Here is a 27912-nt window from a genome sequence, read left to right as displayed (position 1 = left end):
TCCTTGATAACTCTTCTCTTTAGCTGTAGTTTAATAATGTGAGAACTCTGAAGAATCATTTATGCTCTTGACTAACTATGTACCTGCTGGGTGACAGGAATGTTGAGAGCTATGCCAGTGTGAATCTGAAGGAGAAGAATACCCCCAGGACTTGTAGAGGGTTGTTTTTATCCTAGGTGATATCTATACACAGTTCCAAGTGTCAGAGGACTCCTTTACACAGATCCTTAAATTTAATTTAATTTGCTATGAAGTTCTCCCCTGGGATTCTGAAATTGCTAGTGCATTTCCTTATAGGTGGAATGATAACTTTTTTTTTTCTTCTTCTTACAGTACTCATTAATGTAAGTGGGGAGAAAAAAATTATCTAGGACTTGGAAAATGGTCCTAAATAAACTCAGATTTTGTAAGGATGACTGAGATCATCTATTACTTGAATGTTGAACAGTTATCTGGTTCAGTTATTATGTGGGACAAGACAATGTTTGCAGATGCCTGTGGTGTGCTCTCCTGGCTCTGAATGTCAAACTAAACCAGACAGGCAAACCAACATCTTGGACGTGTCCAGAGAAGGGCAACAAGGCTGGTGAGAGGCCTTGAGCACAAGTTCCATGAGGGGAGGCTGAGGGAGCTGGGGTTGTTTAGCCTGGAGAAGAGGAGGCTCAGGGGAGACCTTACGGCTTTCTACAATTACCTGAAGGGAGGTTGTAGCCAGGAGGGGGTTGGTCTCTTCTCCCAGGCAGCCAGCACCAGAACAAGAGGACACAGTCTCAAACTGCCCCAGGGGAAGTTTAGGCTCGAGGTGAGGAGAAAGTTCTTCACAGAGAGAGTTGTTTGCCCTTGGAATGTGCTGCCCGGGGAGGTGGTGGAGTCACCAGCACTGGAGGTGTTCACAAAGGGATTGGATGTAGCATTTGAAGCCATGGTTTAGTAATCATGAGGTGTTGGGTGACAGGTTGGACTCAATGATCTTTGAGGTCTTTTCCAGCCTTATTGATTCTATGATCCAAAGTAATAATTTGGGGACATTAAAAAAAAGTACTTATCTATGTGTCTATATCTAACTGCTGTTACTATGAACACTCTTCTTTCCCTTATACGCTTGAGAAATGTTGTTATAATTAATCTTAATGTCACATTGGAATATGAATGCTTTACAAATGCTCTTTATTTTCTCTTTCCAGTTGCAAATGAAACAGGGGACAAAAATGCACGACCACTTTCACGATTTGCCCGTAAGTAGCCTTTTTTAATCTTAGCTGGTTGATTTATCTACTGTGGAAATAAACACATTTAATATGGCTTTTAATCTCATATTATGTCTGCCCTGTTCTAACAGTTTGTTTACAGCACTGAACTGAAGTACCATAGTATATAGCTGGAAAAGTCACTTACGGAAATTCAGTCTTACTGAACAGAGTGATGCAAGTTTAAACTGGGGAGAGGCTTTGTGGCCTTGCTTTTGTTTTAAGTATAAAAGGTTGAGATGATGCAAGTGTCACAAAGCCAGCTGAAGTTCACTACCGTGACTATAAAGAGATCTGGGTCAAGCCTTAGAAATACCATATGAAAATTTTAATGAAACCTTCCTGATAGTTCCTCCATCACCTTTTGCTTCACACAGCAAGGCTAGGAACCGAAGATTTGAGGGGATCTGGGGTCTGAAATAAGTGACTCAAATTTGAACAAAAGAAAGGGATGCATCTGGTAATGTAGCACCAGCTGACTATGACTTAGACCATACTAATACTAATGACTTTGACACACTTGATAAAGTATGGTTGAAAACACACGTGATAAAATACATAGGAAAAAGCAAGATGAGCAAGAAGGTAGGAAATCCAGTTTTGTGATGATTTGTGATCAATTTGTGGGGAAAAACATCCATTTCCTATCATTAACAGGGGGCATTTGCCATCATCGTGGGTGGCGCAGATAAGAACATCAAAATGCTTTACATCTATGGTGCAGTATTTCCCACAGTCACAGGATGGCACTCTGAGCATGCCATACCTCACACAGGTACCTAAGGTGCATAGTGTAGCAGGGATGTCTGTGGCTGTGAAATCTGTTGCATGTAGTGACTTATAAACTGATGGAGCAGACTGAACAAGACTGAGAGAGAATTGTACTGGCATTCCTTGTTCCTGATTTAGGGGTTATTTTCCTTCATGTTGTAGACAGTAAAGCTTGAAAAGGGGCTTTCTTCCTCAGTCCTGGCTTGTTCAACCCTGAAAATGCACATGGTAAAGGAAGTCAAAGAGGAGAGAAATGTAAAAGGAAATGCAAACATCTTCAAGTTCCGTATCACTCTGCTTTTTGTCCATTATAGTTCCTGAGTTCTAGGTACAGAGTTGGAAGTTTCTGCTAAAGTACTGTTCATTCCTGGATATTTGGGTTACAAGGGCTTCATGCTGCAATACAGCCTGACAAGTAGGTCAAGCATTTGGAATTCAGCTGGTATTTTAGTTCTGATTCTGGCATTTGTAAGAACTTGAGTTTTGGTGAATGTGTACAGAGTGCAGATCTGAGAGCCAGGAACAGCCAGGTTCTCTTCCTGCTTTAATCCTAACGCTCAGGCAGGCAGCCAAGCCTGAGTGAGGGGTGACTGGCATTACATGGAAGGGAACAGACCCTAATGACTGTCAGCTGAATGGAAGCACACGATGCCCCCTTATAAGGCCTTACCATATGACCTAGTGCTGAATGGGATTAAATGTGAAGGTGAGATCAAGGCCACAAGGTTTTTAACAGTAACAGAAATGCAATGCAGAGAGGAACACTTTGATAAGCCTGGTTGGGAAATAGTCACAGAATCATCACACAGGGATGAAGGGAGATAATTCAAAGTGTAAAGCAGACCTTCGCTGTTAGGAGTTAAATTTAGTGGTCTGGGAGTTGGGTTGAGGATTTAGTTGTCCACATAGGGTTTATTTAATATTAATAACTCTGTGAGAATGGGAAGGAAAAATAGAATAGGAACTCTGCTATGGAAAGGAAGAAAATGTCTGAGGCATTTTTGCTAATGTACTTTTGCTAATGTAGGTCAAATGGATGATGCTCAAATTTTTGCTGAGAGTACTACAACCTACTCCACATTTCATTAGACAAACAGTGGAATACAGATCAAACATTCAAAAACATCCTGGCTGAACGGCAGAAAAAGCTGCAGCATTTGAAGACAAGGATTCAATAACTGAAGTCTAGTTGGGGATGTCCCTGCTGGCTGTGGGGAGGTCGGACTAGATGACCTTTGAAGATCCCTTCTGGCCTGGAGCATTCTATGATTCTGTTTCTAAATAACAGAGAATGATTATTGTGTCTGAGTCACAACTCAGAGACTGGGATTCTTCCTGGATTGTGCCTTTGGTGTTTACCCAAATTGTTCACAGCAGAGAACAGGATTCCCATTGCTCTGAAACAGCTGCCCCTTTGAGGTTAACAGTAAAATCATCAAAGATTTCAGTGGGATCACAGATGGGCTGTCATTGAACACTTAACAAACATACCCATTTTGCCTGATTTTATTTACCTGATCTAACTTTCTGTATGCACAACCAAATGCAAGATAGCCTACAGAAACCTACAGGAGCTTTGTGCATCCTGACTGTTGTAAGCAGTACTCTGTTCTTGAACTGAAGGGGAAACAGCTATATGCTCCAAAGAAGAGGGAAAAGCTGCTGCTGTTGTTAAGTGAGGCAATGGGAATGATAGTTGTGTGGTTGTCACTGCTTCTGGTAGCCAGGCTTGCAGTGTAACAATATTTTCAGGCTATGTCAAAGTATTTGGATGCCTACCCACAGATTCTTTAAGCAGAGTTTTGCTTTTTAAATTATAACACCTAAACCTGTTTTGCTTTTGCCTCTAGCTCAGCTTTGATCATCTTTTGATAGGGCACAATAAAATGAGGGAGAAGGATCTTTTTGCAAATGTTTACACTTATTCACAAGGCTTTGAATTAAAATTGAGTTAAGTATTACTCATTCCAATGCTAGAGCTACCCAATCTTCTCTACTCTTAAACATCAAATTCCAGTCCAGTTAGGAGACTTTGAGTTTAAGAGGTTATTACTGCTTTCAGCAGCAGTTAATGTGCTTGGTATCTTACTATGTCATCTTGCTACAAGTACCACTGTGCCATCACTCTTTATGGGGATTTAAATTCATCAGGCTTTCAGCATTTCAGACAACTGGAAGCTCCTGGCAGGTATCTGTTAAGGCAGGTACCTTAAATAAAACAATGGTTTGCTGAATGCCCTTCACTTGAGCATGGCTGTGGGCAGGCTGAACACTGCTTAGGACAGGTAACCATTTCATTGCTCTTAGTGAGGTTGGTTAATTCATGTCGGTTAGCTTGATTTGCTACTTTTGATCTTTACAAGAGCCAAGTAGATTTGAGTCTACAGCCTAGATCTAATCATAGGGGAAGAGGCTGCATGGGGTGGATAGCCATGCTAGAGGAGAAGGCAGAGGTGGATGTGCAGAGACATTTGTGTATGCATACTGAAACAAGGGTTATTTTTTGGCACGGTTTTTATTTAAAAGAAAGAAAGACAATATTCTGAGTATATGGTTTTCAGTGGCAGCCAGTTAACTGCTCCCTGTTGGCTTTCAGTGGTAGGGCAATCAGCAAGCTACTTGCACCTAGTGTTTTCCTGGACCATGGAGCTGTCCTGTGCCTCAGAAGCTGGAGGACTTTTTGGGTTAACATGGCCTACTCTTGCAACCCCCTCTTTCTCCCTGCACAGATGAGAGGGAAAGTAACACAAAGAAAAACTCTGGATTGAGATAAAGAGTTGAGATAGAGAGTTTTACTGGAAATAATCCAACACATAATTACTTTAGCCTGTTTGCAGAAAAGCACAGCAAAATGCAGAAGCAGCAGCAGAAGCCAGTGACCTCCTACCACACCCAACCAGCAGCCTGCCCAGTGGAAAAGCCTCACACCCCAAAACTGGAAAGTGGAAGCAGCCCCTGTAAGGGGAAGCCCTTCATGTTACAATCTGAACTTCAAGCTTTGCTCCAGCCAGCACTTTCCTTTTGAAGCTGGCATGATGGCAGCATGGTATTGATCCAGATCCAACTCAACACATGACACTTGTGGAATAAAAGAAAGGGTATAGACCTGAGGAAATAGGGAGAAGCTGGTGGTTTGGGTAAGTCAGCAGATTCCTTGGAGTAATTGCAGAGAAGATCCTCAAAATTACATAACTGGCTTTAGAGAGCCTCTTTTCTACAAAATATTATTTTAAAAGGACACAGCATTTCCCCCCCTCCCCCCCCCCTTCAGCTATTGGTGTCCTGTTGTCCTTAGTGTGCAGCATGTGTGGCTGGCTGGAAACTTACTTTTCTTTGACTGGTAAACTTCAGGTTCCAACTAGGCTGAGTATACCAGACTTTTGCAAAAGAGAGAGTCCTGACAACATATTGTGGGCAATCACAATATTTTGGCTTCTATCATAGATGGCCTGCATAGACAGATAATTTAAAACTCTTATATCCATTAATCCATTGGAACACAAGCCCTATGAGGAGAGACTGAGGGAGCTGGGGTTGCTTAGCCTGGAGAAGAGGAGGCTCAGGGGTGACCTCATTGCTCTCTACAACTACCTTAAGGGAGGTTGTGGACAGGCAGAGGTTGGTCTCTTCTGCCAGGCAACCAGCACCAGAACAAGAGGACACAGTCTCAGGCTGTGCCAGGGGAGGTTTAGCCTGAAGGTTAGGAGGAAGTTCTACACAGAGAGAGTGATTGCTCATTGGAATGGGCTGCCCAGGAAGGTGGTGGAGTCACCATCCCTGGAGGTGTTCAAGAGGGGATTGGATGTGGCACTTGGTGCCATGGTTTAGTCATAAGGTCTGTGGTGACAGGTTGGACTTGGTGATCTTTGAGGTCTCTTCCAACCTTGGTGATACTGTGATGATCTTGAGGGTCTCTTCCAACCTGGTCTGGTCTGGTCTGGTCTGGTCTATTCTATTCTATTCTATTCTATTCTATTCTATTCTATTCTATTCCTCTTGCCCTTACAGAATGGGAAAACAAATGCTTATTTATTAAAGCAAAATTAAGACAATTTTGGAAATTTGGGTGGTGGTCTAAGGAAGAGAAACAGCCATGTATTGCCATAACGTCACAAACCATGGAATGATAAAGATATCATAGCATTATAGAACAGTAGGGGTAGGAATCTAGAGATTGAGTCTAACCTCCCTGCCAAAGTGAGATCACCTAAGGCAGGTCACACAGGAACCAAACCAGATGGGTTTTGATAGTCTCTAGAGAAAGGTACTCTACAACATCTCTTTGCAGCCTGTTCCAGTGTTCCATCACCCTTACAGTAAAGAAGTTTCTCCTCATCTTGAGGTGGCACTTCTTGTGTTTCAGTTTGCATGCATTGCCCCTTCTCCTATGACAGGACACCATTGAGAAGAGACTGGCACCGTCTTCTTGATAACCATCCTTTAGATATTTATAAAGATTAATAAGATCTCCTCTCAATTTTCTCTTTTTCAGACTAAACAGATGCAGATCTCAGTCTTTCCTCATAAGACAGATGTTCTAGTGCCTTAAGCATGCTTGTAGATACATTGATGTAGTTTTTATTTCTGCAGCTGTTGTGTAGATAGTACTTGGCTTTGGTCAGCCTGGTGTGAGGAATGTCAGTGCTACCTTGGAATTTGGGTAAACGTGGTCTTCACGTATTCACAGTTGCTGACAATTAGAAGCAGAGAAGCCTATGAATATGGAGCTTTCCTAATTAGCTGGGAACTACTCTGAAAATTAGTTTTGAATGGAAGAGACACATGAGTATTGCTTATCTTCTGTCTTTGCACCATTTGGGCTGTATGAAAGCAAGACATTTAAGATGACCAGCAACATAAGGCTGTCTTCACCTGCCTGTAGCAGCAGACATTGCTGGACTTGATGATAGCAAAGGTCCTTTCTAGCCTGGGTGATTCTATGATCCTAACAGAGTATTTTCTCATGATATACTCTCAGGAGACATGGGATAGCAGCCCTTCTGTTTGGCTAGCTCTTATATACTTTCTGTGTACTAAAAGTCACCTTAATCCCTATGTGTTAGGTCCACTATTTGCTTCTTAATTGGATCTGATGGAGAATTGCATCTGAATGACAGGAAAATATTTGAACATTTTACCTGCACTATCTGTCATAAAAAATCAGCTGCTGATTTCAGAAATCACCCAGTTATCAGTTTTGGGTTTTTGGTTTTGGTGGGAGTGTTTTGTTTCTGTTTGTTTGGAGTTTTTGTTGTTGGTTGGTTGGTTTGTTTCTCTTTCTTTTCATTTAGCATGTAGATACACAACCCAAGGAGAGTGACTACCTACAGAGTTGGTATGCCTGATTCCTTTGGAATCCAGTAAGATTAATGCTTGCTGCTGCTCTGCTGTGAAGTCCCTTAACTGAAATAAGCATAATTTCAGTTCTTAATTGTTCTTCTTGGGACCTTCTGACTCACCTTTCCTATAATACTTAAATGTTAGAATGACATAGATGTTCAGTATGGGAGTATCACTGGGACATTCCGAAGTTCCTGCTTTATTCAGAAGCCATTTGGAAAGTTTTGAAAATATGGAACAAGTACTGAGATTTCATAAAATTCAAGCCACAGATTCTCTCCTCCCAAGGCAGGGAGGAAGAGATCTGGCTGAAGGATGCTAATTGCACTTTGCCAGTGTAACTAGCCTCTGTACAGATGAGGATGGTTTCTCTGAATGACAAGCAAGAGGCACCTGGTGATACTTCTAAATAAATGTAAGAAGATCATCCATAAAATTACTTTGGCATTTGAATGTCCACTCAGAAAAGCTGAAGGTTCAACAAAAATATGTTCTCTGACACTGTTCCTTCAATCATATCTTTAATCTATAATTGAACCACCATTAACTTTAGTCTAAGGAAGTCAATGATTTGATACTTTGATTTTTTTGGTTAGGTTTTTTTGGTGCAAAATGCTGCCACATTAACACATGCTGAGCTATAATCGAAGTATAACGAGGAGAGGATATTTTTTATTGACTTCATGTTGTATAATCAAATCTTTTTATGGGAAGCATTACAGTCTTGGATTTGGAATGACCTGAGCATTAGTCTGTATTTCCTTTTTGAAGTTTAGTTTGGGTTTTCAGGCTTAATGTGGTGAGGCAAAGGTGTAACAGATTATCTTTGTTTCCAGACTGAGGCGAGAATGAATTTATTTTCTCTCTTTTAATCTGTTTTCTCAGGGTCTAAATCACAAAACTGCTTGTGGAACACCATTATTGGTGGGCTGACTGGCAACCTCAAGGAGAGACCAAAGCCAACCATCATCAGTGACCCTAGACCTCCTGAAGAAATCCTAGCAGATGAACTGCCACCTGTGGACAGTCCTGAGGCATTGGTGAAAACGTCTTTCAGGTCTGAAGGATATGAGTTTACTTTGTTTATCCTTGAGAGGATGGGTTTTTAGGTTTTCATTGTGGGTTTAGTGGGGGAAATGGTTTCTGAAAGATTCTGTGATGCTACATGTCTTCGTCCTTAACAAGAGCGAAAAAAGAAGTGCACAAGTAATAGTGATTGGACTTCCAGTTCTCAGACATTGGCCTTCTTAAAAAAAGTATGGACTAGACAGATATAAACACTAACTAGTCAAAATGGTTAATGAAGTCAGTTTGTTGCATGAAAATGTCTTGGAAGGTTGGGATTGTTTCATTTGAAAGTGGTTTAGTGATGAAGCACTTCAGCTCAGATGATGTGTTTTATTTTCACAAGGGAGGGCTAAACCTTTCTCTGTTGATGTAATGTCTTGAGAACTGTCTAGCATTAATTTATTTTGTCAAGGTGAGGAATTCTGGCCAGGGGCTTGCAAGCAAGCCATCGCTGCTGTTGTAAAGTGTGTGATAGATCTATTGCCGAGTTTTCCTCTCTTTTATTTAATCATGTGGCTGTACAGTTGTCAGCCATTTCTTGGAGGCATGTTTACTGCAAATTATTTTTTAAAAGTGAGGTGAAATAGAGAAGCTGTATGCAAGCAGTGGATCTGTGATCAAAACATGACAATTGCTGTGCCCAGCAGAAGTGACGTGCGTGGCAGAATTAATTTCTCCAAGTGTCTTTTAAGTTTGTATTGTTGAAAACTATGCTGCTCTCTTATGTTAAGTGCACACTTGTGCAAGCATAAAATGTTTGGTGTTGGCTTTTTTTTTTGTTTATTTTCTTTTTTTGCTTGGGATAATTTTATCTGAGCACAGTGCTTTTGATTACACTTCAGTTTGTCAAACTTCTTTCAGTCATCATATAATCATTATTTTGAATGTACTTACATATGTCATTACATTAGGTAGCAATTTCAGAGACCTTGTTTATACTGCTTGGCCTTTAAAAGCATATTGCCCTCAAGGGAGTTTATGCCAGTCTGTGTAAATAAATCCTTTAATTCCATTTTCTTCTTTAATATTTCCATTATAATGATTAAGGGAAAGGGTTTCAGAGCCTGGATCCTGCTTGTATGACGACTTGTGGTATTTAATGGCTTTTAAACACTTTATCTCTGCTGTTTAAAATCTATAATTTCAAGAGTTTCAACTCTTTCTCAGCTTTCCCCTCTCATAACAAATTCTAGGTAGCAACAATCCTTTACTTTGCCATCATCAAGATAATTTCAACCATTTTACATGACAAAATAATGTCACAGCGTTTCGAATGGCATGATTTGATTATGTGAGTGGGGTGACTCTTAGAAGAGGTGAGCTTATATATAGCATAATAAGGACTGATGAGTTGGAAAATGTAATTTAGCAAAGCAGTTTTGCTAATGCAGTTTAAATGGCTTTATAAACATTACAGAACCTTTGTATTTCATCACTTTAAAAATTATTGTCTAACATGGCATCTGGGGGGGACTTTTATAGATGGAAATCCAAACAAATTGCTGTTACAAAGTAAATAGGAACTGTCTAGTTTTATAAAGAAAGGAAGCCCCGTGTGTGTTTAGTGGCTACACAGTGGAGTGAAAGATAGGAGAGTACATTGCAATTACTGTCTAAAAACAAAAGAAAACAAAACCTCTGTGGTGTTTTTATTCACTTTGGGATCTACTTGATGTTGTGGGGGCTATGTAAATACATAACTGGGGCCCAGTTGCATCTTCTGTATGATGGGTTGTGTGTTTGATTCATCAGTCTTCTGTGAGTCGTGATCTTCAAGTGCTTCCTTGGCAGTGTTTCACTGGTGTGTCTTAGTGCCCGTGATTTGCCTATCTACTGTGGACTTGGTTTTTTGGTCACTGGGAAGATCTTGCTGCCCACTTGCCTTTTGGGGAATGAAATACCTTTTACAAGTTATCCAGTCCACCATGTCTTAATTAGGAAAGTGGTGGCTGAATCTCAGGGAATGTGGGCCAATGCTGGGCTTGCATGGACTGATTTTATGAAGAGGAGAACCAAGCCTTGTTTTTGAATGTGACTGCTACACACTGTAAAATGCAGCAGCTCCCTTACTACTTCTGATTCACTGCTGCTAGAGCAGTGTATGGCAATACCATCCCTTTCATGTATAGTTAAAAAGAAAATGTCTCTCCAGTGTCAAATGAGTCACACTTCCTTGTGATTGCCTATCTTTTTATGTGAGTACATATAAGCAGCATGAAATCCCAGTTGCCACCTCTTGTATTAGATCTTGTTTTCCACGGTGCAGTACTTATTGTTCTGTAGCTTGGAAAATTAGGAAGAGATCTATATTTGATTTTGTTCAACATCTAGATATGAGCTTGAAATGCTTTAAAACATGAAAGGAGGAATGTGATGATTTCAATCATTCCAGTACTTTTCCTGCACTAATCTTCAAGAGGTGAAGCAAAACCCAAATGAAATCAAACCCCTCTCTTCACCCCAAGTAAGTATAGTGCAGGATCTTGCCACAGTTAAAAAAACATTCTGATGATCTTGATTTTCTTACACAATTATTTTACTATCTCTTTTCTGAAGATACAGCACAGGACTAATTAGAATGAGGTTGAATACCATTCTGAAGCAGGAACTGAAAGAGTTTGTAATATCTTCTTGTTTGCAGTATTGAGTGAGCAGTTGTCAAGACAAAAAAATTAACTTACTAGTCATACTACTGCACTGTTTAAAATCCAGATTTAAAAATCTGTTCTCACTGACATTTAGTCTATTTGTCTAGTAAAGACAAGGCAGGCTCCAATTTGAAATGCATTTGAAAACACAGTGGAATATGGAGAATGGCACATTTTATCCCCTTTTGACAAGGAAAACAAATATATAATTAGACACACAGAAGTCATTAGCTTCTTGGCCCATACTTTATGCAACAACTCTGTTATAGCCACTCTCTTCCTTTGCACAAATATGGAAGTTCACAATTACAAGGGCTGTGATCACTTTCTGTTTGAACAGCTGTGCATGGATCAGCATCCATGTATGTACCGTCATTGGCAGTGGCTGTGGATTGATGCCCAGGAATATTAGGTGGTGGGTGTTTGGCCTTGTCAGGGTGGTGTGATGAAGATGTTGGCTGGAGTTAGTGCTGATGACACTGAAGCCTGTAACTCAGATACTCTCTAGATCTGATTTTTGATCTGCTAAGTCCCTGTAATAAGCAGTGTTGCTATTGGTATTGGTAAGAACTAATAGTGCTAGTTAATGAGTGGTAAATAATGGTCTTAAGGAGACTATGTAATAACTTTACGGCCTGCGCTACCTTCTAGAAGCATGCTGCTCCCTGGCAGCACTGCCCAAGCAGGCATTTTGATAATGCCAGGCTGGCAATCTCCAGGGTGAGCAGAGATGAAAGAGACAGGTTTGGGTGCTATTCTCCAAACCTCACCCAGAAGTTTTTTGGAAGGCCTTTACGATTCTTGCTCAGGCTGACTATTGGGCAGTTGGTCACCAGGGTGCTGCTGAAGTGTTCCAAATATGAAAACTTCAATTACAGCAATGTGTGTTGAAGAGCCAGCTCCTAAGCCTCAGCTGTGTGGGTCAGGTCGCATCTGTGGGAATAAGGGAGTGAGCTTTCCTTCCTTCTGCTTTGCCCATCTGCAGGAGCCCATCTCCAATCACATGGTGGAAGGAACCTGAAGAACTCCTCCTGTGCCACCTTTCACCTTTTGACATTCTCTGGGCAGCACCAAAGCTTGGCTGCAGCTAGCTAAGCTAGTACATGAGATTTGAAAAACATAAAGGGAAGTAATGCTGTGCAAGACAGCTGTGATCATGACTGAAGAATAAGAGGACTTGGGGGCTAGACATGGGATAGAATAAAGCCCTCCCTCCTGGTTCTCAGTATTTGTTTGTTACCTTGTTTTTGTTTATTGAGACTTCCTTCTTGTGTTTTTGGTTTGGCTGACTATTTTTTTTTATTTAATGGACAGAAAAATGAGTTGTGAAATAAAGACTGAACAAGGCTAGCAGCACAAAAGGCATTCTAATTGCATGTTATACCCATCTACAGCAGATAGAGCTCTCACTAAGCATTGAAATATAAGCAAGCATCTTTCCAAACATCTTTCTCAGTCCAGACTTATAGTAAGGCATTTTACTTGCATTAAACTTAAATTAATTATTGTTCTTTTCAAACCTGTTGCTTATTGCTGTTATTTATTGACACTCAGTGCAATCAATTGTAAGTGAAAGGTGTTCCGTTCGTTAAGGAAACAGCTCCTGCATCATTTGTCTCTCTTCTCTCTCAATTGTGCCTCCCTCCTAGGCTCCTGCTATGCTTTGTGAGAGCTATGCGCTCGTTTCGTGGTAGATTGAGATTTGTGAGTCAGAGGGGGAACGATCAGAGGGGAAAGATTTATCGCGGTTACTGTTCAAAGGCTGCATTCTCTCTCTGTTCACGTATATCCACATGGATCCAAGAGCAAGGTGTTTTTTTCAGGCAGTTGAAAGAGAAATGGACTTCTCTCGTCTTTTTTTTTCCTTTCTTGATATCAGAGTCTTCTTGTTCTTCATAGGTTAGATGTATTATTGATGGTAAGCAAAGCCAGAAGTCCCATCCCTGTAAATATCAGAGACATCAAAAGACCCAAGTTGAGAAATTCAGATGGACTGTGGGTGTCCTAACAGAGCTGTGCCTTTGAAAGGCAGGGAACAAATCCACTGCCAAAAAGGGAACAAGAGTTTGAGCTGAAGACCTCTGGATAAATAAAGCCCTGATAGTAAAAAAAAATCCTGCTTTGAAGGCTGACCAATACCTGTCCTTGACCATACTTCTCTACCTTATGCACATCACCTGGATCTTGTACCGTAATAAACTCTGAACATTTGTTTTGCAGCTGTGCAAATTTTCCAGTTCTGGCTTTGTAAGTGTACAGATCACTCCCAGTCCCGGACATGGACTATGCTGCGTGCTCCTGCCCCCAGCAGAAGTGGAACATGTTTTTAAGTCAAAACTTGGTATACCTGTGCAGCCACCTGAGTCTCAGATGTCTGTGTGGCTTTCTTGTGGCTATAAAAGGCTGTTACAAGGGCTTCGATTTGCAGCTTGGTTTCTGTCAACCAGCCCAGTCTTTCTTGCAGGTTCACAGAAGAATCTGTGTATGGAAAGAGGTGCGAATGTAGAACAACACATTAACTTAAGGATAGTCTGGTAGGGTAATGTTTAATAATTAATTATTTGGTTCTCCCCACCATGAGAGATTAGTAGTCTCTGTATCCTAATACCAAACTGAGATGCCGTGTGATTCCCACTGACATAATTTTTGGCCTGGTTTCCTAAGGAAAACTGGCTGTCCTTTTCCTAGGGAAACTGCTGTATGTCCCTCAGTCAGCCTTCCCATTAACTTGTTAACCATAGCTGAACTTGATTTGTAGCTTAACAGAATGGTAGATATCTCAAAGATACTTTGTTCCTACCTGTTTTGTGAAAACTGATGGTAAGATAAAATAGGATCCAACAGAAAGAGTGGATAGGAGAGAGAAAAGCTGACTTCTGAGACCTGCTATCTGGCTGACCTGTTTTAATTTAGTCAGGCTAAACAGCACATCTGTAGCTGTGAACCATCCACCATATGTGACCACACAGACAGACAGAGCACAAGGAGAGCAGAGCAGCAGGAGATGCAGAAGGTCACAGAACATGTTGCTATAGGAAAGGTAGGAGAGGTGTAAAGCACAAGCATGTAAGAAACCAGAATACAGAATAGAATACAGAATTAGCCAGGTTGGAGAAGACCTTTGAGATTGAGTCCAACTTACCACCCAACATCATCTACTCAACTAAACCATGGCACTAAATGCCTCATCCAGTCTCTTTTTAAACACCTCCAGTGATGGTTACTCCACCACCTCCCTGGGCAGTTCGTTTCAATGGCCAATCACTCTTTCTGTGAAGAATTTCTTCCTAACATCCAGCCTAAACCTCCCTTGCGTCCTCTTATTCCGTCACAGCCAGTCATAGCTTGTACTGTAGCTTTGAGTACTATAATTGATGATAATGAAAGGTATTACTGTCATTACTATTAGGCTGTAAATGATGCCTAATTACCTCTTGAGTGAGCCTCATACCTTATTTTGTAGATTAAGTGAAGTACATGCCATGACTTCTCACCCACTGCCATGTTGTTACACACAGCGTGGTCTTTTTGTGCACATGTATAGGTCCAGGGTTTCTTGATATGAGCCAACTGTCATCCCTGGAGGTGCTTAAAAGGCAAGCAGATGCAGTGTTAAGGGACATGGTTTAACCCCAGACTTGGTAGAGTCAGATAGTAGACTCAATGGGCTTAAAGGTCTTTTCCAACTGAAATTATTGTGATTCTATGGAGCGTCATCTAATGGGGAGGAGCAGCTTAGCTTTCAGACAAACTAGCACTGGAAAGGAGTCTGTGGCCACATGGCCTATTCTTCCAGCCTGTAGTCTGCACTTGAAGGGCATTTGGTAGGAGGGGAGGGCATGTGGGCTCTGGAACAGATTTATTGTCCTGGCAGTCTGTGTGTGTCCCGTGGGCTGAAGGTTGTTCATCCCGTTATTAAATTAAGACTGCTACAGTATATATTTCATTTCCAGTGGGAAAATGGGATAGTGACTTTCTTACTCTTGGCAGTCAGAGAAAGTGATGAGCTGAGATAAAATTCTTTGACTAATCAATTGCTGAATCTTGGGTTCTTTAATTTGCCTGAGCATGAAACATTAAAAAGGCACTCAAAGGAAATTCCTCTTTGGTTTAGTCTGCTTTTAAATGTCTGCCTGATGGCAATGAATTGATGTGCTATGTTATGATGTTTTCCTAAAGGATGTGGTAAAACATCCCCCAGATCCAATTCAATCAAGAGTAGATTTGATTTGGTTTTGAGACCACAAAACCTGCAAGTAAGGGTTCAGGAATATTTTGAAGTGAGTAACAACAATAGCCATCATGAAATAACCCAAAATAATCTTTAGGCTAATGGATCAGAGCTTAATCTTCACCAATGTCCTGCATTTCTGATTAATGTGAAGAGCTTTGAAGGGGGAGGAAAAAGAGATACTTAGCTCCAGTTAATTGAGTATGACAAATGGATCTGGAGAGGGAACTGTATCCTGTCTTGGGAAATGATAGTTATTTAAACACTGAAATATGAAGTTGAGATTTTAAAGTTTTTGTATTTTTCTAATGAAAGATGAGAGAATCTACACTGTAAACCCCTGACAATTGGATGTTTACCTGGGACACGTTAGCAAACTCCTTATCTTTTGCAGGGGTCATGCATCATATGGATTGAGTTATTGATTCCCATAGGATTGCTGTTAATACCATGCTGTGGGTTGCTTGGCATTACCTGTTTGCATTCCCTACTCTGTGTAAGTGTCTTTGGACTCTGTGCTTGCTGGTGGTTTTGTCCAGTTTGTCTTCCCGTGCAAACTGGATTTTGGTAATTGCCATATTTTGCTAGAAATTCACAACCCAGCCTACCAGTGACTTTGTGGACATATAGCAACATCTAGGTAAGTAAAGCTGCTGTGAACTGTCAACACTGCTTACCCACATAACTTGCTAATGGCTGTTCTTTAGCTGGTTTTTGCACATTAAGCTGTCTGCTGGCAATTTCTAGATACTATTTTATGTAATAGAAAGGTCTTATTTGGAACTTCTCACACTATCCATCTGAGTACTCGGCACTTGCTGATGTCAGAGCCATGGTGTCTGTAGCTTGCAGATTGGGACATTTATTTTTAGTTCCAATAATTTTTGGATCTGAATCTATTGAAGTGTTCACAGCAAGACTGCAAAAACCATCATGTGTTACTTGGTTTCCATCTGAACTTTATAAACTGATCTAAACTTTATACATTGACTCAAGTTGTTTTGAGACTCGGTCTTTAGTCTACATTTGCCATCAGTGCTTCTCTTACTCTGGCAAAGTAACATTTGTATCACTTCTTTTGGTGGAAAGGCTTTCTTCTTGAGGTATGGTACTTGACTCAGGAATTTGGGCTTTGGATTCCAGTTTGTGCCCATGTCTGTCGTTTAGACACACACATACACCACTCCCCCTTTGATCTGTCTCCTCTTACATGCGAGTTTTGTCAGACTAAATTTTCTCTCGGCTCTGCTGAAAAAGGACCAGACTTGTAGTTCTGTTTCATAAGTAACAGCTACTGAAGAACATTTACTGTAAAAATGAAAAACTGTCAGATTATTTTCCTTCTTCCTAAATGATGTGCACAAGCCTCATCTAGAATCAGTGCAAGCTCTGTGTGAGCAGTTGCAGTTTCTGAGATGAAGATAACATTTCTGTTCCCAGTACTTAGAACATCAAGATTGAATTTTGTCTCATAATTGTCACCAATAATATCTGCTCCTGAATCTAAAGGATACTTGTTATCCTACCAGCTTCTTGTAGCAGTTATAATTAAGTCTGCCCTAATTCTGCACAGTGTTATTCATAATACAAAGTAATGTACAGATTCATTCTGCAGATGAGATGTTGAGAAAATTGGATTCCTCTTATGGCACTGTGTCTCCTTTTGGGGCGGTTTTCACTTTGTTTTAAAGCTGCTTATAATTTTCTGGACTGGCAGCAGTACAGAGTGTGTTGGTGTAAATACAGTGGGCCAAATTTGCTGTAAATTGGCATCAAACTCAGCTGACTTCTGTAGAGTTGTACTGATTTACTGCAGCTGAGTGTATGGCTTGATATTTCAAAGCAGTGCCCACAGAGTGAAATTTGCATATTTGTTGATTAATGTTATAAATCAAGCTTGGTGCAGTGTTTTTGCTGAATCATGAGTGGTGCTGTCAAAGCATGTGTTAGTCAGAGTGTCCTGGGCTAGATACAGCAAATCCTCATTTGAGAAATGCCCATGGACTTTCACAAAAGCTTCATGAAGCTTGCAGCCTTTGAATCCGTACAGCCTTGAACTGTTTACCTTCTTTCTCCCCTGCTTTAATGCTCTAATATCAGGCTGGATAGGAGGAGGTTCTTCGCCATGAGAGTGGTGAAGCCCTGGAATGGGTTGTCCAGGGAGGTGGTTGAGGCCCCATCCCTGGTGGTGTTTAAGAGCAGGCTGGATGAGGCTCTGTCCAGCCTGATCTAGTGTGGGGTGTCCCTGCCCATGGCAGGGGGGTTGGAACTAGATGATCCTTGTGGTCCCTTCCAACCCTGACTGATACTATGATACTATAATATAGCCAGTGCACCTTCTGAGCATCTGAGGATGGTTCTGGCAAGCCATGACCTGAAGTGTAGGTTTTCTTTGTGTTGCTTAGGCTTTACATATTTGCTTATTGCATTGGTCCTCAGAGAGCGAGGGATGGGGAAAAAAAAGTACTTTGCACTTTTTTTTCTAATTCATTCTATAAATGATTGCCTCATCCTGACACATCAGCTCTTGTGCTAGCAAAATTGTCCTAATTTCCTAACAAAAATTACTCAGTGGTATCAACAGAACACAGCATCCTTAGTTTTGTGTTGCAGCAGGATGTCAGCTGTATTGCTCTCTCTCCTTCCCCCCCCCCCCCCGTTTTTTTTTTCCCTTTTTTTTTTTTTTTTTTTTTTTTTTGGTTATTGAACAATTTATTTATGAATCCAAGTGAGGTTAAACTCAGATTTGTCATATTCTATGTGTCATACTTTTTGAAGCAGATATTCAACAATTCACGAGAAGTTGGTAACAGCACAAATTGATTCAATGTAGTTTACAAATAGTGTGTGCTGTTTTTTCTTCCCCCTCTCCCCTCCCCCCAGCGTGGCTGTTTTATAGCTTATACAACTATGATCTATGCAGTTTAAGGACCAGAACGATGGAGCACCCTCAGCAAATGTGTAGATTAAAAAACACCTCAAATGCCAGGGTGAGTGGTTGGTAGACCAGATGGGTGCGCTGCCATCCAGAAACACCTCTTCCAGCTGGAGAACTGGGCAGAAAGGAACATCATGCAGTTCAGCAAGGGGAGGTACAAAGTCCTGCACTGTGGTGGGGAACAAGCCATTGTACCAGTACACACTGGCAAATGATAGACTAGGAGGCAGCTTTTCTGAGAAGAACCTCGAGATCCTTGTGGACTTAGATCATGAGGCAGCAGTATGAACTTGCAGCAAAGAAAACATTGGTGAGGCCTCATGTGGAGTGCTGAGTCCAGTTCTGGATTCCCCAGTACAAGAGATACAGGGAAATGCTAGAAAGACACCAGCAAAGGACCTTGAAGAACATTTAAGGGGAGGCAGGGAGAGCCTGTAGACTGTAGAACCTGGAGAAGAGAAGGCTTGGAAGGAGATTACCAATACAAATGCTGATGGAAGGGAACACACAAGATAGGGCCAGACTCTTCTCATAAGTGCCCAGTGACAGGAGAAGAGGCAGAGGGCAACAACTGAAATACATCAAATTGAATTTTATTTTAATGCTTAAATGTTTGTGCTAGGGTGTTGTTTTATTTTTTTAATTGTGAAAGTGGTTGAACACTGGCCCAGGTGGTCCAGAGAAGTATTGAGGTCTCCATCCATGGAGGTAATCAAATCATAGCTTGATACAGTCCCAGCCAACCTGCTGTAACTGACACTACTTTGAGCAAGGAGGTTAGACTTGCTGAACTCTAGAGCCCCCCTCTAATCTCAGTGTTTCTGTGATTCTGTGGTGGGGATGCTGGAGCTGAATTATCACCCTGTGAGTAAAATGCTTGTGTCTGATCTGCATTGCGGATCTGTTATCTGCATTGCAGATTTTTGTTGCATTGTCTGCAAACATCTGCTGCATGGAAATCCCTCTGACGTCAGTGTGAAGTAGAGGTCTGCAGTGCAGATTCATGACTGGGTGTTTTCTCTGGAGAGTTTCCCCATCTGTGTTTGAGATGAACCAGAATAACATGTTTTAGGGTGGTTTTTTTTTCACCTCTCTATATAAACCAAGTAATTTGTGAACTGAGTCTTCCATAGAGAAGTTTATTAAAATGCAAGCTTCATCTCCTAAAAGTGGCACTGAGTTCACAGCTCACATAGAGGATGGGGAAGGAGGAAATTCATGTAACAAGACACTAATACAGATCCTCAAATGTAATTCAAATCTGTCTGAAGAGGTCTCCTCTAAGAAGTGCAAATGACAGAGGCAACTTCCATAAAGAACTTTTTCATTAGTTCACCATGAATTGGGTAATGATCTTAGTAAGATTATTTGTAGCCTTAGAAACCATTTGTTCAGTTCCAGGGTCTGCTGACCATTTTGATCTGTCTTGAGTAAAAGCCTGGTAGCAGAGGTTACTGCTTCTTGCTTCTGCAGAAGCATTTTATAGGGGTCCTGCTGACTTTTTATCTTAAAAAAAATTGCTTAAATATTTGTCTTAAAAGAGATGCTGGAGTAAGGTGTCCTCTGTTTTTAACCAGGACTCTCTACTGGTGTTGACTTCAGAAGAAGGCTCAGCCTGAAATAATTTATGGGAAACTTTCTAATGTATTTCCTCCAGCACTGAGATAAGACAAAGTGACAGAAAAGCAAATAAGCCCATTCTTTCATTGACCTTTCAGTCACCCAACTGGTGTGCCTGCTGATGTGAAATATGTGGTTACACTTTTTTTTTGCCTCGTTGAAGCTGAAGTCATCTTAACAACACTCCTCTCTTCCCAGACACTGTATTGGGAACTACCTGTCAAATACCTTCAGTAGCTGTCTTCTAAAATTCTGGTTTTTGCTCTGTTGGTTCAGGCATGGCCTCAGATGTGGGACCATTAGATTCTCTGCCGTCTTTATTGGTGCAATTTTATTCAAGTACCTGACCTTAGCAGACTTGAACCAGTGTGTGCCCAAAGCAATTACAATGTCGAAAGCTGAATGACATTAGATAATTGAATGCAATTGAGGTGCAGAGAAAGGTAATCAATCAGTCTGTTCCCTGTTCTCTTCTGAGTGTCTTCATACTTCTGTGGGAATTTCGGGGAATCTGGTGATGGAAACAAAGCACAAAAAGCTAACTTCACTCAAAATTGCAGGCAGGTAGCATGAATAATTAGTCTCTGTTGTCTTCTTTTTTTTTTTTTAAGAGATATTTTCATAGTATCATTCAGGGTTGGAAGGGACCACAAGGATCATCTAGTTCCAACCCCCCTGCCATGGGCAGGGACACCCCACACTAGATCAGCCTGGCCAGAGCCTCATCCAGCCTGGTCTTAAACACCCCCAGGGACGGGGCCTCGACCACCTCCCTGGACAACCCATTCCAGGGTTTCACCACTCTCATGGTGAAGAACCTCCTCCTCACATCTAGCCTGAATCTCCCCACCTCCAGCTTCATTCCATTCCCCCTAGTCCTATCACTACCTGAGATCCTGAGAAGTCCCTGCCCAGCCTTCCTGTAGGCCCCCTTCAGATACTGGAAGGCGACAATTAAGTCACCTGGGAGCCTTCTCTTCTGCAGACTGAACAGCCCCAACTCCTTCAGTCTGTCCTCATAGGAGAGGTGCTCCAGCCCTCTGATCATCCTCGTGGCCCTTCTCTGGACACATTCCAGCATCTCCACATCCCTCTTGTAATAGGGGCTCCAGAACTGGACACAGTACTCCAGGTGGAGTCTCACCAGGGCTGAGTAGAGGGGGAGGATCACCTCCCTCGACCTGCTGGCCACACTTCTCCTGATGCAGCCCAGGATCTGATTGGCTTTGTGGGCTGCAAGTGCACATTGAGAGCTCATGTTGAGCTTTTTGTCCACCAGCACCCCCAAGTCTCTCTCCTCAGGGCTGCTTTCCAGCCAGTCACTGTCCAGCCTGGATTTGTGCCTGGGATTGCCTCGACCCAGATGCAGGACCCTGCACTTGCTTTTATTGAACTTCATGAGGAACATGTGACCACATTGAGATAAACACTAGCTCTGAACTCTGAGATAAGATGCTGGATTTTGAGGGCCAAATATGTGCAATTTTCAGAGTGTTCCCCCTGTGGCTGCTAGACAACTACATTCATGTTCACATTGTTTGACATCTCTGGCTCAGGGAGGCTGAGTGCTGCAAGGACAGAATCACAGAATCAATAAAGTTGGAAAAGACCTCAGAGATCATCAAGTCCAACCTATCACCCAACACCTCCTGACAACTAAACCATGGCTTCAAGTGCCACATTCAGTCCCCTCTTGAACACCTCCAGTGATGGTGCTACTTATTATTCCACAGCATCTGAGTACAGTCTGCTTGGTCTTGGAAAGCATTAGTGCCGTAACTGTTTTCTTCATAACCGTGCAGACCTCAGGGTCAACTCACTGTTAACTTTATAAATGGCTTCCCTCAGTCTTGTCCTTGACTGTTCTCTGATGACAAGGAAGGGATTATTTCTCACTGTGAGGTTACTAGCAAGACAGGAAAGGCAGGAGGGGTTCAGCTGATTTGTGAGGGACAGCCAGAACTGCAGGTAAGAAAGCTGAGGTGACCCCCTTTGTGGTTGCGTAGCATCTACTGGAGGACGGTGTCCATTTCTGTGGCACTTCTTTTCCTGGGATGACTGCCATAAGCAATTCAGTTATGTTAGTGCAGTGATCAAGTCTGTGATTTCTTTGTTTTAGGGCCTTTGTCTGGCACAAACTTGTAAGCAGCCAAGTCCCAGGTGCTAGCTTAGTCTTGTGAAGTCCAGTGGCAGTTATCTGATCATAAACGTCCTGTTTTGGTGTCTGTGTTGGGATGACATCATGACTGGCTGCTGAGTGGCATTGTTGCACTTGTTTCTCTGGGTCACACTGGCTATAGCACTGTGCTGACCTGGCCATCTAAACACAGTGTTTTGGGCTATGCCTCTTCTCCAGGTGTAGTGTGACTAGTAATGTATCACTGACCTGAATCCTGAAGATGCATCCAAAATATATAAAAGTACAGGCTGAAAAGTGCATCAAGAGCCTAATACTAATGAAGAGGTTCAGACTGGATGTTAGGAAGAAATTCTACACAGAGAGAGTGATTGCCCATTGGAATGGGCTCCCTGGGGAGGTGGTGGAGTCACCATCATTGGAGGTGTTCAGGAGGAGACTTGACAGGGTGCTTGGTTGCATGGTTTAGTTGATTAGGTGGTGTTGAATGATAGGTTGGATGTGGTGATCTTGAAGGTCAGGTCCATTCCATTCCATTCCATTCCATTCCATTCCATTCCATTCCATTCCATTCCATTCCATTCCATTCCATTCCATTCCATTCCATTCCATTCTCTCTACAACTACCTGATGGGAGGTTGTAGCCAGGTGGGGGTTGGTCTCTTCTCCCAGGCAACCAGAACCAGAGGACACAGTCTCAAGCTGCACCAGGGGAGGTTTAAGCTGGATGTTAGGAAGAAGTTCTTCATAGAGACAGTGATTGCCCATTGGAGTGTGCTGCTCAGAGAGGTGATGGAGTCACCATCACTGGAGGCGTTTAGGAAGAGACTGGATGGGGTGCTTGTTGCCATGGTTTAGTTGAGTAGATAGTGTTGGATGATAGGTTGGACTCGATGATCTCAAAGGTCCCTTCCAACCTGGTTAATTCTATTCTATTCAGTACAAGACAGTCTCAGCATAACCAATGGAGAGGTTATAGATGATTGCAGAGTTCCTTTGATATACATTTCGTGGATTTCTTTTCCTCAACTTTACTCTTCTTGGTCATATATTCTTAAAATAAACCTCTTTAAGAAAAAAAAAAAAAAAATTAAAAAATCTGGCTCTTTAGTTTCCAGGCAGCATGGACTATAAAATAACCCAGCTGTATATTTAGAAGCAGGCAAGTAAATGCCTTGGAGCTAAACTTAATATTAAGGTACAACTAACTGAAAGTAGTATTTTAACACTGAGAATAATGCTGTATTTTTTTTTCCCTATGTCATAAGGTAGAAAATGTACTTCAGGTAAATTGAAGTTGCAATGAAAATCACAGAATCACACCCAGAATCACAGAATCACCAAGGTTGGAAGAGATCTCAACGATCATCAAGTCCAACCGGTCACCACAGACCTCATGACTAAACCATGGCACCAAGTGCCACATCCAATCCCCTCTTGAACACCTCCAGGGATGGTGAAATCATTATTATTTTGTTGCATTTCTGAGGGGAAAAAGTAAGTATTGGAAAATTCTTGGATGATATTGGAACTTTTCTATAGTGGGTATTCTTTCCACTTTAAAATGTTTTCATCAGCATTTTCTGAAGCTTCTAAGATAATAATAATAATGTAGGAGACTAGCAGTGTTGGGTCAACTGCTGCCAGTTAAATCAACCTCACTGTTAAAACGATATGAAAATGCAAGCTGCAAAGCAACATGAAAAAAGGCAGAGAAAAATAGTAATTATGATTTTCAGAATAATTTGCTTTGGTTGTATTCTTGCATGATTTTTTTTTTAATGTCCCTGTTTAGTGGTTTGTTACAATCCTTACTGAACAGTAATGTAAGGAACCAGTTTTGCAATGGACTTTCCTCACAACACTGTCCTCACCATACCTATGGGAATGCCTTTGAAAGGAAAATGATGGGTGGTGTTCTGTATCTGTGGATGTATATGCACCAGAACAAGAGGACAGAGTCTCAGGCTGTGCCAGGGGAAGTTCAGGCTGGAGGTCAGGAGGAAGTTTTACACAGAGAGAGTGATTGCCCATTGGAATGGACTGCCCGGGGAGGTGGTGGAGTTGCCATCACTGGAGGTGTTCAGGAGGAGACTTGACAGGGTGCTTGGTTGCATGGGTTAGTTGATTGGGTGGTGTTGGATGATAGGTTGGACGCGATGATCTTGAAGGTGTCTTCCAACCTGGTTTATTCTATTCTATATACTGTTGGTTGAGAGTGTCCTGGGCTATTTCATGAATGTCTGACCAGGATTCCTTCTCAGACATGTTTGTGGTCTTCTGGAATAACTCAGCCTTAAATTGTCTTCCCTCTCTGAGGATAGGATTTTCTGTGAGAGGCCTGAAAAAGGTGGCATATCTTGGCAATAATTGGGTTTGTGGTGCTGAGTACTTTTAGTTATTTATTTATTCAATTTTCTTTTCACTCTGATAGGAGATTAGGAATTGGGCTGGTCACAGACTTAAGCCTGCTCTCCTCTCCAGTGTCAGCAAGTGGAAATTTTGGCTTCTTTCCAGGAAATACTGTAGGTTGGAGCCTATGAACACTCTGCAACAACTCAGCCAGGTGCAAACCCTGAAAACATAGGGAGGGACAAAACTTAGCTGCTAGAGGAAAGCTTAGAAGCTGGCAGTGAAATTGTCATGAACAGGTCCAGTGAGGAACCAGTCATGTTGTGTTCAACTCTGAGGAGATGCAAAGGCCACAGCTGAATATTAAGCTAAAAGTGTGTGTATGTGTGGGGGAAATAGGAGGAGGAAGAAAGAAACATAGTTTGGAGAAACGCTCATATGTTTCACTGTCATGTAAAGCGCAGAAAGGTGGTTTCAAATGTTCTCTTGTTGTCTTTACCATTTTGATACAAGTAGTTCATGTTGCTCTAAGTCACTTGCAATTAGAACTGGTGATGGTGTCAGGGTAACATCAGTGGTAGGAGACAGCACATTCACTTATCTCTGTGTTGGTTTGCAGGACTTGGTTCCTCACTGAGGGAGATGAGCTGTCATACTCCTCAGAGCATGGAGGCAGGTGATCTTGATGCTGAAGGTCATGCCCAGCTCCTCTTTCATGTACCACAGTCTATGACTAGCTGATGAGTGTGGCTGCACATTATGTATACACAACAAGAGATAAGAGGACTATTTTGCCATGGCTCTACAAAAGTTGTGGACATGAGGACCCAATGACAGAGGAGTGATAGGTCTGATAAGCCAGACCTCAACACAGTACCTAATTTTAGTGTTTATCTGACCAGTGGGTAACTGGAAGTGTTGTCAAATGACAGATAGGCCCCTTAAAACATGCATTGTGGCCATTCTTTTATCATTAGTTGCAAGTAACCATGGGAATAGGGGTCATAGAGGTTTGTTTTTGTTTTCCTGTTGTTCAGTTCTGGAGTGAAATCAGGAATAACTTTGTGAGAGTCAAATGAACGGCAAACCTGTAGATGAAAATAAATTCAGGGACAGACACTCTGACCTTGCCTATCCACAGAAATAGTAGTGCTTTAGAGATCAGTTTATTAACTTAGTGATAGGTAGTTAATTGAATTCAGTCACTGATGTGTACAGCATTGCCCTTCTAGCACACCTGTAGAGAGGAAGGTGTTACCATGCCAGTTCAGGCGCTCATGCAGCAGCAGGAAATTGTGGATACAATGTCTATCCCTTTCTTCCTTTACTTCTTATAGGTAAACGTCTGAAGTAAGGTAGAGGAGAATCTTTCCACCTTGTCATTTGCTGTATTTCCCTTCCTTCACCCTGTTTCAATTGTACTTTTATTTTGTGCAGAAGGGGTGGCTTGTGCCCGAGGACTGTTCTTTCATTTGGCCCTTGTCACCGCAATAGCAGGCTTATCGTGATCCCTTTACTCACCCTGTTAGGCTATCAACATGCAGTTAAGTGCTTGCAGATTTGCAGTTGTTCTGTTTGCCCCAGTTCTCTTTTTCTAAAGCTTCTGGCACAGCACACAGCACTCTCTATACTTTAAGTAATCCTTTCTGAACCCTTCCCAAAATTCATCATGGATATTATTCAAGAAAGCAAAGAAAGGGTCAATGAACAGCACTGAGGCAGAAAGAATCAAGTCCTGTCAGTTTATATTTAATGGGTGGCTGCTTTTTTTTTTTCTCCTTTTTTTCCTTTTCTTCAAGTTCAGAATTAAATGCCCAACCCTTTTATCTGTTCAGTTCTTGGAAATAGTTCTGTTGTCTGGGCTACAGTCTAAATGTATTGCTCTGAAGGAAGAGAAGAGCCCTGTGTGGGTGGTGTAACACATCCAGCCTCCAGCTCACCTGCCTGTTATGCAGTTGCCAGAATCTGTGATCAGTTGTGAAAGACAAACACAGGCAACTGACTGCATAGGTTTTTGTGGCACTTGCCACAAACCTACACATACCTACTGCTGTGAATTACTCTACTGAAGTTGCTGCTGAGCTGATTCATTATTGTGAAGAGTGAAGTCAGATATGTAAAAAGTTAATTGTTTGACTTTTTTGGATGATGTGAGTCAGATTCAGAGTGTTTGTCTTCATCTTCAGTGCTCTGCACTTGGGTGTAGTTCAAGCTTCAAATGAAGGCTATGGTCAACAGCCTTCTGGAAAGCGGAGGTTTCTCTACAAGTGCATGAGTCTGTATGAAAAATAGGAGGAATTTTGACTTTCACAATCTTCTTGCATTTTAATGGCAGTTTGCAATTGCAATCAAAACTGTGTGCGCAAATAATGCAGGTGAAATCTACAAAGGACTCCTAGGCAAATAACAGCAAGGGAAAATTGGACATAAACTGGTCCAGACTCATCCAAACATACAAATATTTGAACCAGTTAGCAAAAATTTTGTCTTTTTTCTAACTTTTTTTTTTTTTCTTAAATTTTAGGGTTTTGCAAACCTTAGGAATTCTTCTTGGCCTCTCAAAGTTCTCAGTTCTTGCAATAAAGTTTTCGTAGTGATGCTGAGACCTTTCAAATGTGGGATGGTTGGCCGAACAATATTAACTGAGGAGTGAGGAGTTTTCAGTCTGCTATGAATAGATGTGTACTAGTAAGGGGATCCAGGAGAATTTAATACTGGTTGAGGCTTTGGGGGGAAAAAACACCCTAAAATATATCAAATATATTAAAAATACATAAAATATAGAAATTATACTAAAATAAATGAAAGAGGTGAAAAAGACACCTTAGATGAAGCATTTTATTTCAGATAAATGTTTCTCATGCCACTACCAAAATACATAGTATGCAGATTAAATATTCAGAACGAGTTACTGCAAAGTAATGCACAAAACTTGGCATCCACCTGCTGTGTCATTTCTACTTCTTAATGAATAGTGAATGAGGCAGCTGCTTTGCCACACCGGGTATATTTAGCTGCAGAAATGGGGAGATGGCAATAGAAAGCTGTGGTGAGGCTATGGTAGGTTCCTGTTAATAACTGCCACACGTCAGTGTATAATTTGTGATCAATTTCAGTAAAGGCTGCTTTTAGATTGAATACAGAGGGGGAAAAGTTTGTCCTGAGTGGTAGATTTCTGCCTAAAATCCTCTACTTTTAAGAATACAAGTGACATTTAATAACAAATAATTCTTAAACTGTATTTTAGTCTCTCTACTGTAGGTTAGGAATAAGTAGGAAGTGTATCAGACTGCTTGTTCTGAAAGGTAAAAAAAACCCAATACATAGCACCTACCTTGGTTCTCCTAGAGATAAGGTGGCTCTCTTTTTTTTTCCTCATCTGAATCAAGACATTGTTGCTTTTGCCTTCCCTTTTTCCTCTTCTCTTCCCTTCATGGCCATTTTGATGGTGAATTGACAGGTTATGAAAATTTCTTCTCTAAGCAAATTGCTTGCAGTTGACTGAGAGTAGGACTGAGGTCTGTTGGGAAACCTATTAACTGGTGCTCATTGCTGATTTG

The 27912-nt window shown here is 41.5% G+C and overlaps 1 protein-coding gene across 5 annotated transcripts in view; it reads left to right on the top strand.

Moving 5' to 3' along the window:
- The window catches only part of PDE1C (phosphodiesterase 1C), a 315392-nt gene that overhangs the window by 38072 nt on the left and 249408 nt on the right, over positions 1 to 27912 (top strand). For all 5 annotated transcript variants that reach the window (XM_068156896.1, XM_068156894.1, XM_068156895.1 and 2 more), the window contains exons 2-3: positions 1185 to 1235; positions 8244 to 8415. In XM_068156896.1, coding sequence (XP_068012997.1) covers positions 1185 to 1235; positions 8244 to 8415 — 223 coding nt within the window. The remainder of the gene's footprint in view (positions 1 to 1184; positions 1236 to 8243; positions 8416 to 27912) is intronic.

The sequence above is a fragment of the Melanerpes formicivorus genome, unplaced genomic scaffold, assembly GCF_026170545.1.
Source record: "Melanerpes formicivorus ecotype bairdi unplaced genomic scaffold, bMelFor1.0.p_v2 SCAF_35, whole genome shotgun sequence".
NCBI lineage: Eukaryota > Metazoa > Chordata > Aves > Piciformes > Picidae > Melanerpes > Melanerpes formicivorus.
The sequence above is the reverse complement of the archived record's forward strand: the minus strand, read 5'-3'. Positions and strand labels throughout refer to the sequence as shown.